Source organism: Podarcis bocagei, assembly GCF_964188305.1.
Source record: "Podarcis bocagei genome assembly, chromosome: 12".
Classification (NCBI taxonomy): domain Eukaryota; kingdom Metazoa; phylum Chordata; class Lepidosauria; order Squamata; family Lacertidae; genus Podarcis; species Podarcis bocagei.
The window spans coordinates 23,865,221-23,884,065 of record NC_138137.1 but is presented as its reverse complement, the minus strand read 5'-3'; the positions used below and the strand labels follow the sequence as shown (position 1 = coordinate 23,884,065).

Here is an 18,845-nt window from a genome sequence, read left to right as displayed (position 1 = left end):
TTCTCACACAGAAGTAATTCCTTGCTCAACTTGATGTGAAACTATAAGGACGTAAAAATGTAACAGTTCTACACCTTTCAACACCCACTTGACCCATTAGCAGCCACTAGTAGTGGTATGTTTATATAGCAATCTGAGAGGAAATATCCATGGCCATCTTACCTGCCAACCTTCTGACTGGCAAGCCCAAGAGGCTCAGTGGTTTAGACCACAGCGCCACCTGCGTCCCCGTCATTGCGAAGCTTATCAAATGCCCAAATATTAACAAGGGTCTATGTGTGAGGTGCCCTTGGAGATTGGGGTCAAGCTCCCCCCCGCCACTCAGTATACCTGAAGGAGCGTCTCCACCTCCATCGTTCTGCCCGGACACTGAGGTCCAGCTCCGAGGGCCTTCTGGTGGTTCCCTCACTGTGAGAAGTGAGGTGACAGGGAACCAGGCAGAGGGCCTTCTCAATAGTGGCACCTGCCCTGTGGAACGCCCTCCCATCAGATGTCAAGGAAATAAACAACTACCTGACTTTTAGAAGACATCTGAAGGTAGCCTTGTTTAGGGAAGTTTTTAATGTTTGATGTTTTATTGTGTTTTAATATTCTGTTGGAAGCTGCCCAGAGTGGCTGGGGAAACCCAGACAGAAAGGCCGGGTATAAATAATAAATTATTATTATTATTATTATTATTATTATTATTATTATTATTATTATTATTATTATCACACACACACACACATACACACACAGACCATGAGCCCCAATGTGGAGGCTTATCAGACAGTGGACAGCAACATTAGAAGTCTGAGCACCAGATCCCAAGGGATTTAAATTTATTTCAATGCTCCTGTGTAACCCCTGCTATAGTATTGGTCCAGGGCACTGTGAGAAATGTGTGACAGTCTTCCTTGAGCTTTCTGGAGCTGCTGGAAAATGCCATGTTCTGACACCAGCCCTGGGGCCATGTAGGTAGGCGACTGCCACACCCTACACCATTCTGGAAAATTATTCAGCCTCAGGAGCAGTGGGAGAAGGGATGGTGCAAGGAAGGAACTATAGTGGGAAGGAGCAGATTGGAAAGCCACATTTTTTGAGCAGAAACCCACTTGCTGTTTTCTAGACCCACATTTTATAATACTGTACTAACCTACCAAATATTATGGATCATATAAATACTGGATCCTGTAATTAATTTTTTTTTGTGTGTGTAATACTGTAAATTCTGTAATTACCTTTAGTTGTTTTTCCCCTGGAGGGGGAAAACAATGACTATGTTTGATTAGGAGCAAAAGAATAAATAAAGGTTACCTGGTGAGTTATAAATGACCAGCGTTCCCCATCAGTTCTCATTTGTCCCCAGGAATTCTCATTTAGGCTGAGAGATTTAGGCTGATCTTGTGTTTAAAAGCTGGTATAGATATACCCACATTGCAATATAGCGCTGTATGTTCCTTGTTGGTTTTAGAAACTTCAGAAATATCTTAAGATGAACCAGGAGGCAAAAGGTGCCTGGAAATGTTTTTCAAAGTTTGCATTGAGAGGGGTGGGGGGTGGGGGGAAAGAACCTTACATCTGTTCTTGGTATGAAAGTCAGCTGAACAGGCTTGTGTTGTTGTTTTCCCCAGGATGCCTTTCATGTTTCCCCCTCCTTCTCTTCAGAAAGCCAGCTATTTATTTATGCTCAAGGTAGGCCCATTCTTTTATCTCCTGGTGTACTGTAAACTAAAGCAATTAGCATACTGGAATTACAGTACAGTCTCTCTCTCTCTTTAAAAAACCCTCTGTCAATATTATTTTTGGAGGGAAACCTCTTAATGAACTGTAGACAAATAACAACAACAGGAACGGTTGCTTGGTGTTCAGCAACGAAAGTTGTTGCTTGTAAGTCACAACGCCACATGCGATGAGCCCATGAATAAAAATGAGAGGGCAGCCCTTTGACAGGACCCCATCTGCAAGCATCCAAGAAAGCGTCTCAAGTGTTGTGTGTTTACCAGATGTTGCTAAGAGCTCTCACTGGAGCAGGCATTGCCTTCCCTGGCCTTTGTACACTTTAAAAGTATTTATTATTATTATTTATTATTATATATTTATTTATACCCCACCTTGTCCCCAGATGGGCCCCAATCCAAGGCAACTTATGGATAAATTTATTTATCTCAGAAATGTTTCAGTGGGCATCAAATGCGTTATACTAGGAGCATAATTCCATAGCCCTTTAGAACTATTGTGCCCAAACAGTCCTTCCTTCCTGACCCATGGAATCCATATTGCCTAAGGTGGGCCACATTCACACCTTACATTTAAAGGCCTATAATACCACTTTAGAGGGACGTGGTTGGCGCTGTGGGTTAAACCACAGAGCCTAGGACTTGCCGATTAGAAGGTCGGCAGTTCGAATCCCCACAACGGGGTGAGCTCCCGTTGCTCGGTCCCAGCTCCTGTCAACCCAGCAGTTTGAAAGCACGTCAAAGTGCAAGTAGATAAATAGGTACTGCTCCAGCGGGAAGGTAAATGGCGTTTCCATGCACTGCTCTGGTTCGCCAGAAGCAGCTTAGTCATGCTGGCCACATGACCCAGAAGCTGTACACCGGTTCCCTCAGCCTGTAGAGCGAGATGAGCGCCGCAACCCCAGAATCGTCTGCGACTGGACCTAATGGTCAGGGGTACTTTTACCTTTACCTATTCTCCTCACAGAGCTACTATTTCCAGTGATTCCAGTGAAGAGAGATAAATTGTTAAGCCACTCTGAAAACTGTAGCTTGGTGAGGTTCTCCTAATGACCCACTGAATTGGTTGCAAGTAAGGAGGTAGGTGGGTGAGGACAGGCTGAGGCTGGTGGAGGAGCACCCAATTCAGCCTACTGGACCAGCCTTCACTGCACATAAGTGTCATTTACTAAAATCATCGCATGGCCATGGGAGTCATATTCCTTTAGCACTTTTCATATTTCTCTAGTCTTCTCTCTCCCCACCGCACTCCACAATATCTCCTGCTACTTCTCATTCTTGCTTTGCCAGTTTACAGTACTCCAATCCCTGTTCTTGTCTTTTTTATATTTTGGGCTCTCTAGGTCCTAACTTACAACATGTAGATGGCACTGTTTAAGGTAGTTTTAGGCTCTGGGTTTTGCAGTCTTCTGGAGCAGGTAGATACTTTGGGGGACCCTTCTCTTCATTCTGTGGAGTGGCTCCATTGACTTCTCGCCCAAAGGCCTGCCCTGTGACCCTGGTACACTCCGTTAATGTCTATCCACTTTCTCAGCTCAAATGTTTGGAGATATGTAACTGGCTTCTGAGTCATGAATGACCGCTCCCCGCTTAAAACGGGGGGCGGCCTTTGCGTGGACGCGTGCAGCCCCTAGATCTGGAGCGGCCCCAACAGCATAGGCTTGGCTTTGCCTTCCCTCAGGTGGGATACCTGGAGGTCTCCGCCTACCTCAGTCAGTTGTCCAATCCCACCTGGGGGAAGCGTTGCCAAGGAGACCAGGTCAGGTAGGAGAGGGATTACCTGCCCACACAATAGAGGGAGGATCTTACCTGGGAATCCTCACTTGGCTCCAGAGCTTCTCCCACCCTACCCACCCTCAGTTAATGTCTTATTTTGCAGGTTAACTTTTCTTCACAGGTTTTGCAGGTTAACTTTTCTTCACAGGTATGCGGTCGCTGCTACGTTAAGGTCGCTGTTAAAGGGCCGGAAAGGAATTTCCCTGCATTGGCAGGTTTCACCTTTCCCGTAGCAAAATGTCACAACTTTGGCGGTATCAGGCCTTGGGCGGAATCCTTTTGTCCATCTTCCTCTTGCGGCGGCGATACCAGGGTTCCCCGTTAAAGGGGTTTTCTGAAGGGAGGCTTTGGCCGTACACCGAAAGGTCGTCATTGCTCTCTCCTGCGGTGGCGGCGTTACGGGGGCGGCCATCTCTGCTTGAACATATGTTCTCCAGAGCCGGCCCATCCCCCCCACACACACTGGATAACCCTGATGCTCCCTAGGTCCCCGGCTGGGGACCGGGGAGGGAGAACGCCCAATGCCTGAGCCAAGGTCTACCCACATTTGAAATTTAATAAAGTTGTGGCCAATTTAATCCCATAGCACATTGTCTTGAGTTGTTATTCCACTTGACGGGGGGACCGTGCAGGATCTGGGGACTCCGCCTGTCCACGCAATTGTAATTCTCTACTCTAATGGAATTTTCAATTCACGAACACCATGAATTACACTAGGGGAAATTCCCTTCTTACGTTCCAAAAGTGATGATTGGATTTGGAAGATAGACGTAAAACTTCACCAGAGTAAGTCCATGAGGGAAATTGGGATCTGTATCTAACATAATATTTGATCTCTGTTCTGTCCTTAAAAGAAGTCTGTTTCAGATACTTTCTCCATTTAAGATTCAGTACTGTTTTCTGTTTTTATATCTATATTTACTAAAAGAAAGCCTATAACAAGTTGTTTTGGTACTCTCATTCTTTGAATACTTGTCCATCTCCTTATCCTACAATCTATGATCCCTTGGAGGTCACATGGGAGGGACTTATTCCGCAACCTCCATCTTGGAGGGACATTCTGCAACATTCATCTTGGAACTGAGTGTACATGTTGAACTTGTGGCTACAACAGCAGCGTAAATTTTGTGTGTGTGTGTATGCGCTTTCCTTGTTGCCCCAGTCCCTACTTTCTGTAACATATTTTTCCCTGATGAAGAATTCTGGAGAACTCAGATGATTGCCACAATTTTAGACATTTTGATTTATATAGATTGATAGAGGACCCTTCCTTTTAATAAATAAATAAGTTTCCAGTTCGATTGTATTTCTGTATGCAGTCAGCATTTGCATATAATTGCATAACACTACACTAAAAGCACCACTGAGATTTGATGTCCCAGCCATCAATCATGCTAAGGCCTGTTTAGAAAGCCACACATGTGGAATTCTTCCCAGCATCCAGACCCATTTGGAAATATTTTAATCCAGGAAAATATGGGTGACAGATCCTTTACCATAGCAGCACAAACAGCCACAAGTGTAATAATGAATCCTGTATGTGTACATATGTGGAAAGCTTGATGCTAGCTGTTTTTAAAACAAGCACTTCAGCTGGACAGTAGGAAAAACATCATACTCCATTTCATTCCAATGATCCTGAAAATTGGTGGGAGGGTTTACTCAGGCAGGGAGAAACTGGTAACAAAGTTTGCCATTAACTCTTCCTTCACCATGTTTTGAATGATGCTGTTTTTAGAGTAATTCCAGAAAACTAGCCATGCTAATGGATTTACTGCCCCCAGAAAATAAATCAACCAAGATGATCATTATGGCATTTGAGAGACTAACTGGTTTATTGTGGCACGAGTTTGTGTAGGCAGTACCCTACATCAGATGCATGAAATAGACCATGAAGGTAGCAGATATATGTGTGGGCTGAAGTCTACTACATAGTAGATTGCAAATAAGAAAAAGCTCATTATACTGGACCACTGCGTGTGCATGATGAATATAACTAAATTTAATGCAGTTTCATTTTGGTGATGTCTTCCATCTCAGTGCTTAAGAAGAAGGTAAATTTGCTTTCTTCCTATAGCATAACTGGGAAAGTAAAAATCCCGACCTCATGTATCCAGTGTAGAAGCTAGAAAATGTAAGTTTGCAGGTCATTCCTTTGTATCAAGCTGGGCAAATTGCAGAGGTTGACAATGATGACCAACGTGCAAAGATGTTACAAACAAGTCAGTGTGAGCCTCAGGCCTCTGCCCTTGCCTTCATGTGCACAGGGCAGCGATTTAAAGCTTCTTGTCTGTTTTGGGCCCCTTAAACATCACTTTCCTGTTTCTGATTAATATGGGAGTTTGTAGTTTGTACGAACCACATTTAGGTAGCAAGCCAGGATGGATATCAAACCAGGATATCAAACTGAGTTTGCTTAAAATGGGAAACGTGTGTGTGTGTGTGTGTGTAGACTAGGAGTGGAAGTTTAAAACCTTTCCCCACTTGTGTTCAAGTGTGGGAGCATGTAAATGCAATGCTTGTGTGCTCAAAACAAGAAACCATGCTGTTTGGTCTGAACTGGGTGCATGTCTTCACTAGCCAGCTCAGTCAATTCGAGATTCCAGTTCAATTCTCCATCCTCTGTGACGTACACAGGCCAAATAGCGATGGACAGGGCTTTTTTCCCAACCAGAACTCACCAGAATTCAGTTCCAGCACCTCTCAGGTGGGCACCATTGCCATTCTAAGACAATGAAGGGAGTTTCATGGTGAGTTCTGGCACCTCTTTTTTTCAAAAAATAGCACCAGTGAACGACAGCCACACACAAGAGAGAGCTGTCAGCAGACTGAGTGCAACTCTGAAGTTTCAGTAGTACGGGACGAATCTGTGGAAACAATTCCCCACAAAGAACCCAGAGAAGACTGAGTGTAACCGGTGCCCACAGAATGCTAACTTCTAGGAATGGGGGGAAACAAACCCCGAGGGGAGTTGGGAATAATGCCCACAGGAACTTGGGCTAAATGCTATGGGATACTTCAAGATTCACAGGCAAGGCAAGTTCCCATTTGTTCACTGCTTGTTTCTTTCATCAAACACTTAATAATGTATAGTGAGGAGCTGGTGCGTGACTGAAGATGCATGATAAACATCGACGCTGGCATGCATCTCCCTCCTTCATGGGTTAGAGTGCTCTGTGAAGCATGCTGTAGTGTAGACAAACAGAAACTTGTCTGTCCCGTAACATTGGAAGTTGTCCCAAGTCAAGCATGAAGAACCAATGTCTTTCTAACAGAGATCAGCATGCAGGGAACTAGATTCCCCTCCTCTCTTTTTCATGTTTCTCGTGAATCCATGTGGATTTTACATTCCATTGAAGCTTTTCTATTTATTAAAAAATACGTATTATTTCTCCATGGAAAACAAATATGCCCATAGTGAATAGTTTGCAGGGCTGAGCCTCTGACCTAGACTGGGTGGATGTACGACAATTACTCTGTCCCTTTCTTAAGGGTTAATCACAAGGTTGAAAACTCTGCAACATTCAGTCAGGATGGAGCTGAAGGCTGAAATGTCACTTTTGAAACAGGGTTAAGAAGGTCGCACAGCTGCAAATAATAATAGCTCGATGAAAATCAGATTCTGACTGCAACCCACTTCAAGAATAACATTGGAACAGGAAACAAGCCTGCGTGATATTCTTACGAGTTAAGCCGTACAAATTTTTGCAGATATTTTATTTAGTTACTTGTTTTTTATGCAAAGACTGAAAGGAGAACAGGGTCCAGTGATTTCACGCCATTCCTTTCCAGCAGTTGTGCAAAGACAACGTTGTGCTAATCTGATATACCCACAAGGGTAAGATACAAAGTGAGCAGTGAAATATTTGAGGAGTGGTCATTTGAGGAGTGGGCTTGTTGTTTAACGTGCTGTACAGTGGTACCTCAGGTTACGTACTTAATTCGTTCCGGAGGTCTGTACTTAAGCTAAAACTGTTCTTAACCTGAAGCACCACTTTAGCTAATGGGGCCTCCTGCTGCTGCCGTGCTGCCAGAGCATGATTTCTGTTGAAGAAGAAGAGAAGAAGAGTTTGGATTTGATATCCCGCTTTATCACTACCCGAAGGAGTCTCAAAGCGGCTAACATTCTCCTTCCCCTTCCTCCCCCACAACAAACACTCTGTGAGGTGAGTGAGGCTGAGAGACTTCAGAGAAGTGTGACTGGCCCAAGGTCACCCAGCAGCTGCATGTGGAGGAGCGGAGACGCGAACCCGGTTCACCAGATTACGAGTCCACCGCTCTTAACCACTACACCACACTGGCTCTCATGATTTCTGTTCTCATCCTGAAGCAAAGTTCTTAACCTAAGATAATATTTCTGGGTTAGCGGAGTCTGTAACCTGAAGCATATGTAACCTGAAGCGTATGTAACCCGAGGTACCACTGTATTTTTGAATTCTTTTTTGTTCTCTGGAGGTGTTTCCAGACCTGTGGAAAATCTGAAGGGCCAAAACCCCCAAACTTCAGGTTACTTAAATATGTCTGTAATTTGCTCCTGGCTGTGTTAGGGACCATGCTTTGCAATGTATATTCACTAAGCCCATGACAGATTGACAGTGAGGCTGTGCCCATGTTGGGCTGAGGTGGAGATACTGGTGGCCCTGCTCTCCTTTCACGTCATTTGTCAAGCAGCCGCTGCATCTCCCTCCAGAAAAATATTTGCTTGGAATCTAAGACAGTGAGAGAGGCTGTTTACCAGCACCTGCTCCACATGGGCCTTGTTTCTGAGTTTGAAATGTGGGAAGAGCTTGAGGTGGTTTATGAGGGTGCTGCCTTGGTGTATAGACAGGAAGGCATTGAAGAGGGGTTGTGACTAAGTTGATTTTGATGTATGGGGAACATGGGTTGGATATGGAATGGCCATGCTGGCAGGTTATGGGTGCTAGAGCAGTTGAGGCAGTGCCACAGGGAAGGGATAGGGTGGCATGTGGGAGGGAAGTGTTTGAGCAGTCGTGGCAACATCCCTCCTTCCTGCCCAAGGGCATCTTGCTCAGGGTTCCTTCAAACTTGACAGTACCACTGAAGATGTACCGGGACATTGTAATCTCTCTCGTTCAATTTTAAACACATGTTTTGAGATAGGGGTGGTGGTGGTGGATTAATTTACGCAAGAATATTACAACAATATTTGGGTTTTATTTCCAATACATGCAAAAAAAGTCCCTTCTCCCTATTATGTATCATTGACATCTTGAGAGACAACGGAGTACGCCTCCGGGGGTAAAGTTAAACTGCTGGAGAATCACAGCGCCTGCTGTGGCTGAAGAGACCAGTAACTCATAAGTGCTGCCTCCTGCGTTGTTTTTGCTGCCTTAGCAGCACTGAAGTGAGCTCTCTGGGGTGCAAGCTTGGGCAGTGTGTATGGAGGTCCTGGGCTGCCCAGACAACAAGACCCTCCTCTCAGCCTTGCTGATGTGGTCCAAAGGAAAGGAGAGCAATACGTTTTACACCAGCTTGGCTGCAGGAGTTGCCTATGTATGATATGTACCGTATTTTTCGCTCCATAAGACGCACCTGACCATAAGATGGACCTATTTTTAGAGAGGGAATGCAGGAAAAAAAAATTCTTTAAAGGGAGTGCTGAGCAGAGCCTGTATGCATCCCAGGCTCTGCTCAGCACTCCCTTTCACAAGCTGTGTGGAGCGTGTGTGCGGCGCTTGCAGGCTTTTCCCCAAGAGCCACACACATGCTCCACGTGGCTCTTGGGGGCTTTTCCGGGAGGTGGGGGAATGGACTGAGGGGCTAAGCCAGAAGCTAGAACAGCAAGAGGGAGTACTGCACAACTATCCCTCTTGCTGTTCTGGCTTCTGGGATAGCTGCGCAGCCTGCATTCGCTCCATAAGACGCACACACATTTCCCCTTACTTTTTAGGAGGGAAAAAGTGCATCTTATAGAGTGAAAAATACGGTATGTACTGTATATATGCAGCTTATCACAGTCACACAAGCCATTTGTGAAGATTATGGAAAAGTCAGAATGCACTCCTTCTCCATAGCTATGTGAATTACCCATTAGAGAATGCACATTGAACAATATTGGCCTGAACACAGTTCTGTCTTCAGCCAATCTTTATCCACACTCTTTCAGTCTGAATGCCATGTATCTTTCTGCCTCGTGCTGAGTGAGTGATATTTCATCGGTGTGTCAGGCTTCAACAATGCAGTGGACTTCCTAGCATATGTAGGCTGCCAATACTGTGCTTTACTTGGTCACTACAGGGCAATGAATTTTGAAAGATGTTGTTAACATCCACATTAAATCCTAAGCTTCTTTTCACTTGCACAACTACGCTAATACTTTCAGAAACTGGCATATAATGATTACAAGCACAATTGTTTCGATTCTGAAATTAAGATGTCAGTTCCCATATATTTTACTATATACCATATGTCTGAAATTTCCGGGATGCAGCCAGCATTCAGTCCTCGCAAACAGTGTCCAGGTGGAAATTGCTGAAATGCCTGGGGAAACCATGGCGTATGGCCCATGTCAGTAGTGTAGATTTGGATAACTTTAATTAAAAATAGCTGAAAACCTCATTTTTTAGCTCAACAAATTTTTTGGGGGGGAGAGAAAGAAAAACGCTCAACACCCCTAATTTCACTTACTTAAGTTCAGTGGGATATCCTTTCTGCGGACTAAGGATTTGTGGAGATATTATCATTCTGCACGGTCTCAACCCTATCTGTACTTGATCTTTGAACTCTTTGGTCTGCTGTCTCTTTTGTATAGTCCTGTGCTGAATTCTTTTTAATGAGATCTGACACAAAGAATCATGAAAGGGTGGGCTAATTTCACAAGGGATGAAAATGTTTGCAAAGTGCTCCCTCTGCAAAGTCTGAATTCCACCCTGTTTTCCTGTTATACAAGCTGGTCTTCCACCATGACCTGTTCCTTTGGTCTTCCTGTAGCATCTGTACCAACCAGCTTTACTTCGCCTCATGTTCCTGAGCAGCAGGAACATCTATGTTGAGGCGGGTTGAGGAGGGAGAGTTAATTCTACTTACTGCTGCACTAGCTGCAAAAGTTCTGCTTTGTACAAAGTGCTGTCCTGGGTGATTCTCCAAGGCCAGCCTTTGGTTTCTTAGTACCCCAAACTGTTGACCTGTGAGCAGCACTTCAGATACAGCTGCTGCTATCATACCCTGATTCCCCAGGGACGTTACTGGAATTACGAAAGCCATCATGGCTTCTGTTTTGATCCTGGAATGTCCCCAATTTCCCTACCAGGAATTTTGTTTACCAGGAGTTTGTTTTTATCTTTATTCATTTTAAGACCTGATATTTCTCCGGATTTTTTTTATCTCTTCTAGTGATTTCGGGAGTGACTCTGTTGGTTCTTCTACAGACATCACCACATCATCTGAGAAAGCTTTTAATTTATATTTTCTCTTTCCCACCCCTATTCCTTTAATTGCTTGATTACATCTTATTCTTTGCACCAAAACCTCTAAAACTATTATAAACAATAAAAGTGACAGTGGACAACCTCGTTCCTTTGGTTATTTTGCAATTCTCAGCCAGGACATTATTTACGATCAATTTTGCTGATTGTTCAGTATATATGGCCTGAACTTCTTTTATAAAAATGTCTCCGTAATTTCATTGAGAATTGCTTCTTGTGTTAAAATTGCTAAAGCTCCAGAAAATTGCGGCCAAGCCTGTTTCACGTGTTACAGAAAATTTAGTCCCACATTCATAGATAATCCTGTAGTTTTGTTCAGATTGAGATATGTTCGGTTGTCAGCTTCCACTGAGAAAAAGTAAGACTAAGGAAATCCCACTTTATAATGGAAGAAAGAAAAGGAGAGCTGCGACCCACCTTATTTCTCTCTCTAGTTTCTATGTAATATTGCAACTTAATACTGCCCTGCTGTGTACAGTTCTTTTGATCCAAGACAATTGTTTGTGGGTTGCCATAAAATTTTCTCACCAGCTTTCCCCTCTTATTTAGATAGCACCAGCAGAGCAATAAAGGCCTGTGTTGAAATAGCAACAGACTCTTCGCTTGAAGTTTGCCTCTTGACCCAGAGTTGAAGAATGTGAGCAGGACAGTGTGGTACCTTCTTCTAATAAATGTAAAGTGTAAGTTTCTCAAAGCCTTTCGCTAATATGAAGCATTTTTAAGATTTATTAACACGAAATGAAAAAGGGTATTTTTGGAAATATTAATAAGTAAGATAAGTAAGAGATTTCTATGGTGTCTTGATGCATATCCATATTAGAGTTGTCCAATGTAATAAAAGCAAGCAAGCATGGCATTAGTCTATTTCAGAAAGAAACCACTATACAGTGGTACCTTGGTTCTCGAACGCCTTGGTTCTCAAACGCCTTGGTTCTCAAATGCTGAAAACCCAGAAGTAAGAGTTCCGGTTTTCAAACAATTTTTGGAAACCAAACGTCCAATATGGCTGTCGGCTATTGTTTCCAGGGCACCTGCACCAATCAGAAGCATTTCGTAAGTCAAACGGACTTCCGAAATGGATTAAGTTTGGCTCTTTTGTTTTTGCTATTTATTTTGCATTTTTGTTTTTGAGATTTTTTTTTTTGGTCAATTTGTTTTTGTGACTGTTTGGAACCCAGTTTAGCTACTGATTGATTGGTTGTGTGACTGTGGAAATGGATAAAAGCCCCCCATCTAAACAATGAGTATCATCAGTGCAGGTAAGAAAAAATAATAATCGGACTGTCTTTATTTATTTTATAGTACAGTGCATTGATTATTGCTTTCATTGTATGGATCAAAGGTCTTGTTCGATAGTAAAATGCATGTTAAATTGCTGTTTTAGGGGTTGTTTTTAAAAGTCTGGAACAGATTAATCTGTTTTGCATTACTTTCTTTGGGAAAGCACGCCTTGGTTTTAGAATGCTTTGGTTTTGGAACGGACTTCCGGAACGGATGAAGTTTGAGAACCAAGGTACCACTGTAGTTTGCTCAAGGGCCAGCTTGTCCTGCTAGCCTGGAAATGACTCACTGCAGCAAGAGAAGCTAAGTGAGATTTTTAGGCTGACCCACCGCCTGCTCCTGCTTTATTTCAGCATTCTCTTTAGGTTTGTTGTGACTCAGTTTGTTATGACATATGTGTTTATCAGTGTAAGGAAACAATATTATAGCCACCCTAGTAAACACAGCTTGCAGTTTGCAAGCATCAGTGTGTACTACACTGTGTTGCAGGGCATTGGACTAGATGAATCTTGGGGGATCCTTTCCAAATCTACAATTCTATGATTCCATGAGTCTACTGGAAATCGCCCCCTCCTCCAAATCAATGATTGGTAAAAGCCAATGAAACATGATCACGTGACCCATTTTCAGATCTACCTTCCTGGTGTCAATTATAAGGTTCAATAGCCTTGATAACTAGAGAAGTCCAAATGTATATAATCTACAATGGTTTCAACTATCGCAACAGCAGCCAGCAAAAATACAAGCACAAGTCATGATGCAATGGAATATGGGAGCGGAATATCAACTTCCCACACTTTCACCAGCTTCACAGTGGGTGAGAGGTTTGCTATACCAACCAAGAATGCCAGTCCCCAAAAATGGGACAATAATGTGACAGAATCTCCAGATTTTTAAGCTAACAAATATCCCTGTAAAATTGAATCAGATTGACTCAAGAGTTATACAGTAGACGACATGGATGTAATTTGTTGCTAACGAGTTCATTGGAAGTTCTAAACTGAATAAGCATGAGTTGCTATTTTATGGATGAAGGTAGCAAAGCAATGGAAAGCAACTTGGGACTACATTTGCCACAAGGAATGTTCCAGAACTGAAGCGAGTTTTTCCACGGAGTGACATGGTCAAAACTGTTTCTTCAACAAGGATCCATAATTTGCAATTTAGGGTATTGGTTTCCCATTATATAACCAACTGAGGCTTATGAAAACCCCGTCCCCCCAAAAAAAGAATGCTCCTGCCCAACATTCCAAACATATAGTATATTCTTAATATTGCCATGGGGGGGGGAATAATTTCAAATGATTCTTTTAGCTCTTTCCCCTTCTTCCTGTGCTGAAGTCACATTGCATCTTTCCACACATTATAAGAAAGAGAGATGGATGCAGTGGCTCGGTTGTCAGGTTGTATAAAGTCTGTTTTCTCCCCTCATCCACAATGTGGGGGCAGAATGATGGAACATTATTTTCAATAAATTAATGCAAAGGACAACAGATGCAGTGGCATAGCGTGGGGGGTGCAGGGGGGGCCAGCCGCACCGGGCGCAACATCTGGGGGTTAGGGTTGGGGGCGCAAATCCACGGGTTAGGGGGCACAAATTACTTGCCTTGCCCCGGGTGCTGACAACCCATGCTACGCCACTGAACAGATGGATTATATATGCTTTGTTTGTTCATGCAAAAATGTATACCTTCAGAGGTCATTTCATTACACTCATTATTTGGACAGCAAGGGTTCGATCTGTTATGGAGGAAGTGCCTCTGGATCCAATCCTATATTGGAATGGATCGAATCTAAAAGAGTGCTTTCCCCAATAGCAACCATCTTCAGCCCTATGATCAGCAAAGGAGGCTCAGTTGGTGGTTGGTGGTGACCCACAGCCAGGCCTTCTGGGTGGTGGTCCCCAACTTTTGCAGTGCCCCCCCCTCGTGAAGTGCTTCCATTTCCTTCAGTATTAACTTTTAGGAGAAATTTAAAAAGATTCCTGTTTACTCATGCATTTGATTGTTAGCTAGAGAGTACCTAACTGATTTTAGGAGTTTAAAATTTTCTTTTTGGAAGGTTGTTTTTAAACTGTTTTATAGCAGCTGTTTCTTTAGAACTGTTTTTAGAGATTTTCATTGTATTGTTTGATGATCGCCATCCTGGACTCATCTGGAGGAAGGTGCAGAATATAAGTTTAATAAATACATCAATAAATAATATTTAATCTTATCTTCTTAATACTTAATCACTGCTCAAGATAATCACTTCAGAGTCTTAGAAAAGGCTCTTAAGCATTATGTTTGAAGTGATAATCACTAGAAGAGGCAAAGGTAAAAAGGTATACAGTATTTAATTTGTGTTATTTCTGAATAGCATTGGTAGTATTATCTAACAATAACACTGAGAATAATTTTTCTCCAGATAGAAACTTCCTCTGACAGGATAATTCTGTCCTCGTTTTAAGTGCACAAATATACTCTGGAAGGGCACTTAGGAGCAGACACTAGGAAGTTTGATTTTACCACTCCTAAGGGTGGGTGGTAAAGTTTCTGTGTGTTGTTGATGTTTTTTATGGGGGCCCAGGCAACGATACTTTCTCTGTTTTCTGAAATTTAGGGGTTCCCTTTCCCTCCTTTCCTTTTAACATGTAGATTCATGAGGAATCAAAGATGAATTTGGAACAGGAGAGGCCTTTTGTCTGCAGCGCCCCAGGCTGCTCCCAGGTGAGTTGAATGGCTAGGAATACAAACCAAGTCTATAGCTGTAGCATAACGTCTTCTGGTGTATTAACATGTATCTGGTCTTTTATACATTTATTACGGATTTTTAAAGGCTGTTTGATATTGCTTGGATATTTCGTTTTATATGGTGTTGTTATTGTATAAACCAGTGGTTCCCAATTGGTGTCCTGCGGGCCTCTGGGGGCCCGCCTAACCCACCCAGGGAGTCCATGGCACATATCCATCAACTGTCCAAGGCATCTCATTTTGGGGGACCATGCTAATGCAGGAGTACAGCCCAGAAGACATGCATCCTGGTTTTGTGCTGGGACATGTTGGAGGGTATGGTGACACCATTCACCTAACCAAACTGCCACAGAGATTCCAACATTTTCAAAAGCAATTGCTTGGCTTTTGAAAAACAGGAGGTCCACAGTACTTGGCTAATTGGGAACCACTGATAGAAACTATATTTAGGATTCTGTACCACCCCCACCCCCACCCTGCAAGTCGGGCATGGGTAGCGCTGTGGGTTAAACCACAGAGCCTAGGATTTGCCAATCAGAAGGTCGGCGGTTCGAATCCCCGTAATGGGGTGAGCTCCCGTTGCTCGGTCCCTGCTCCTGCCAACCTAGCAGTTCGAAAGCACGTCAAAGTGCAAGTAGATAAATAGGTACCACTCCAGCGGGAAGGTAAATGGCGTTTCCGTGCGCTGCTCTGGTTCGCCAGAAGCGGCTTAGTCATGCTGGCCACATGACCAGCTGTATGCCGGCTCCCTCGGCCAATAAAGCGAGATGAGCACCGCAACCCCAGAGTCGTCCATGACTGGACCTAATGGTCAGGGGTCCCTTTACCTTTACCACCCCCACCCCCAAGATCCTGTGGGAGGAAGGGCAAGATAGAAATAATAAATAAAGCCACGTAACACAATTCTGTAGCTAAGCTATACAGCTGTCACTAGTCCAGTGAATATATGCTTTACATTTTGTGTATGTTTTTTATTCTCTGTAAACTGCTTTGAGACCCAGATGAGATGAAAAGCAGAGCAAACCTTTTAATAAATAAGAAAAATAAAATAAAATAACTCCAGCCCTTTGGGGACATCTTGCGCAGTAATAAGAAGTGGCTCCTGAAACAACATGTTACAGTGTGGAGTCATAATCTGGTTTCCCAAAATAATCTGCATTCTAATATTCATTGAGCTGTTTTGGCATTCCCATGGGTTTTATGTGCATTGATGGTGGCGTTTTGGCTGCTTTGATATCAACACTGAAATAGTACTATGAATATTTATGATGATATCTATAGACTATTGTCTGAGCACACCTTGAAAAGTATAGAGAAAGGGGAGGGAGAACCAAAAATCCACTAACCACCAAAGCAACCACCGCTAGAGAAATACATTTGCGTGTGCCATTATCCTTATAGAAAATAGGTTCTCTTAAATGATGGGTAAAGATTAATTTTACTCATTGCATCATTGGAGTCCACCCCTTCCCACATCCTTACCGTGTTGTCGTAATGCCTGAACCAGTTACCTTAAGAACAAAAATAATGTCCTTTGCCAGACATATATTCAGAAATGAAATCTTTCCTTCCTTTTGTGTTTGCATGGCAGCGTTTTCCAACAGAAGATCACCTGATGATTCACAGGCACAAACATGAAATGACTTTGAAGTTTCCTTCACTGAAAACAGATAACATGTTATCAGGTAAGAAGATAGGAGGAGGAAAGGCAATGGGTTGTCAATTCTGATGCGGATAAGGATAAACATTAGTTTCGTGCCAAGGCTCCCCACCCCACCCCCGTTGCCCCATCTACCAGGAATAAGCAGACAAGACACATTAGAATTTGGGTCAAATAAGGCTACAGCTTTACTGATTACAGGTGTCAGAGGTTTGGCATAGGCACTGGGTATAACCATTGACTTCTGGAAGCACCTGGGTCAACCTGAGAGCAGGGCCATCCTATGACCTACGTCAAATAGGAATGCCCCTGAGAGATCACTGGGCATCTGGGTGGAAGCAATTCCTCTTGGATCCCTTTAACGGGATACTGTTCCCTCAGAGGCGCAGGCAGAGGCTACAACCTCCCTTCCAACCAAGGCTTACCTGAGCTGCCAAGTTGTAATGATTGCTATGAGGTAGGTAAAACTGCCAGACGACAAGCCAATTGGTCAGATGGAAAAAAATTCCTGCTTGGCCTTGAAGACGGCAGCCAACGAGGTCCATAGCAAGGTCAAGCACAAACAAGAAAACCAATATACAAAGGGAGGGAGAGTGGGAGATCTGGTGAATAACTGGGTGCAAGGCCAGGGTGTGCTGCTTCTTCTTCCCCAGGAGCGGACCCAAGGGAAGCCTTCTGCTCCGTTAGGCCCGCCCGTTGGGAAAGGCCCACCTTCCAGCCTGCCTGCTATTGGTCAATTGCACAGGCAGGCTTGGATTTGAGGCTCCAGCAGGTGAGGCAGATTAGCCCCAATATTCAGGACTCAGTGCTGGATCACAATGAGGGGTGCTGGCCCACAATGCTGTCACACCTTGGATGGTAAATGGGCTTATGTTCATTTCGTTGTTCAGTTATGTTCTCAAGATGCAAAAGGCAGACCACAGCCCATTCACATTTTCCCAACTGAGTGTATGATAAATTAAATAGGCACAGTCCTGTTTGAGGAGTACTGTGGTGAGTCAAAAGTGTTGCTCCTGCCATGTGATGCTTAGTTGTGTGTTGTTTCTTCCAGTGTTTTGTTCTTTGACAGCACAAACTGGTACAGTGAGGAAGAAGCCTTAACCATTTTCCTTGTTTTTTGCACAAATGTGCCTTTGCCATACATGCTTCATCCTCCAAGATACATAAATATGGGAAATTGTGCTGTTTTCTCCACTTTCTAATTTTCCAACCTTTGCATCTATGTTATCAAACAAACAAACAAAAAGTCAGAAACAAACTATGTGCAATTGAGCAATATATATAGCTTGCACCTTGTGGGGGAAAGCTGAGGAAGGGAAGGGAAGGAACATGATAGAGGTTTACAAAAGTATGTGTGATGTGGAGAAAGCAAATAGGGAGACGTTTTCCTTCCTCTTTCATAATACTAGAACATGGGGTTATCTAATGGAGCCAAAGGATGGGAGAGTCAGAACAGATGAAAGAAAGTGCTTCTTCTGTAACACAGGGTGTGGCTAAGTTATGCAAAATCAGGTGATGGCCAGCAACTTGGAGAACATTAAAAGGGAGTTAGGCAAAATTTGTGGAGGATAAGACTTTTTGTGGTTGATAATCATTGTGGCTAAATAAAACCTTCAAGATTAGAGAAAGCAACATGCCTCTGGGTACCAATTGCTGCAAAAGGTCAGTAAGAGAGGACTGGTCTACCCATAGAAATCTGGTTGATCACTGTGGAAAACAGGATACCAAATTTTGTTCTTATCCAAAGGGGTCTTCTTATGTTACAGCTGTCTCTAATTGCCTTTCCCCATTTTTTGTATGGGAAGCAGAAGTTCTTTTTATTTAAAAAAAACCATATATTTTTATTGGCTTTTATAATTTTACGAAGCTAAAAATGAAAACAATAAGTAAGACGTAATAACAAGAAAAGAAACTTCCCATATTCCCCATCCTCCCACCTCCCTAGCCCTCAGTGGTACAGTTAGATTACAGTGGAACCTCGGGTTGCGAACGTGATCCGTGCAGGAGGCATGTTCGCAACCTGCAGCGCCACATCTGTGCATGCACGAGATGCGATTCGGTGCTTCTGTGCATGCGCAAAGCGCTGAAACCCAGAAATAACCCGTTCCAGTACTTCCGGGTTCACCATGGTCCGTAACCCGAAAACACGCAACCCACAGCATTCTCAGCCCGAGGTATGACTGTACAAATCAGTCAAGAATTCTTAAGCTTAAGCTTATAGACTGGCTGATTC

At 43.4% G+C, this 18,845-nt stretch overlaps 1 protein-coding gene across 7 annotated transcripts in view; it reads left to right on the top strand.

The window, feature by feature from the left end:
• The window catches only part of CREB5 (cAMP responsive element binding protein 5), a 268,384-nt gene that overhangs the window by 47,008 nt on the left and 202,531 nt on the right, over positions 1-18,845 (top strand). For 2 of the 7 annotated variants that reach the window (XM_081164720.1, XM_081164725.1), the window contains exons 2-4: positions 11,489-11,619; positions 14,857-14,928; positions 16,544-16,637. In XM_081164720.1, coding sequence (XP_081020846.1) covers positions 14,875-14,928; positions 16,544-16,637 — 148 coding nt within the window. In that variant the 5' untranslated portion in view covers positions 11,489-11,619; positions 14,857-14,874. Of the gene's footprint in view, positions 1-1,613; positions 1,675-11,488; positions 11,620-14,856; positions 14,929-16,543; positions 16,638-18,845 lie in introns of those variants that run through there. The other 5 variants (XM_081164721.1, XM_081164724.1, XM_081164722.1 and 2 more) reach the window with 5 other exon arrangements.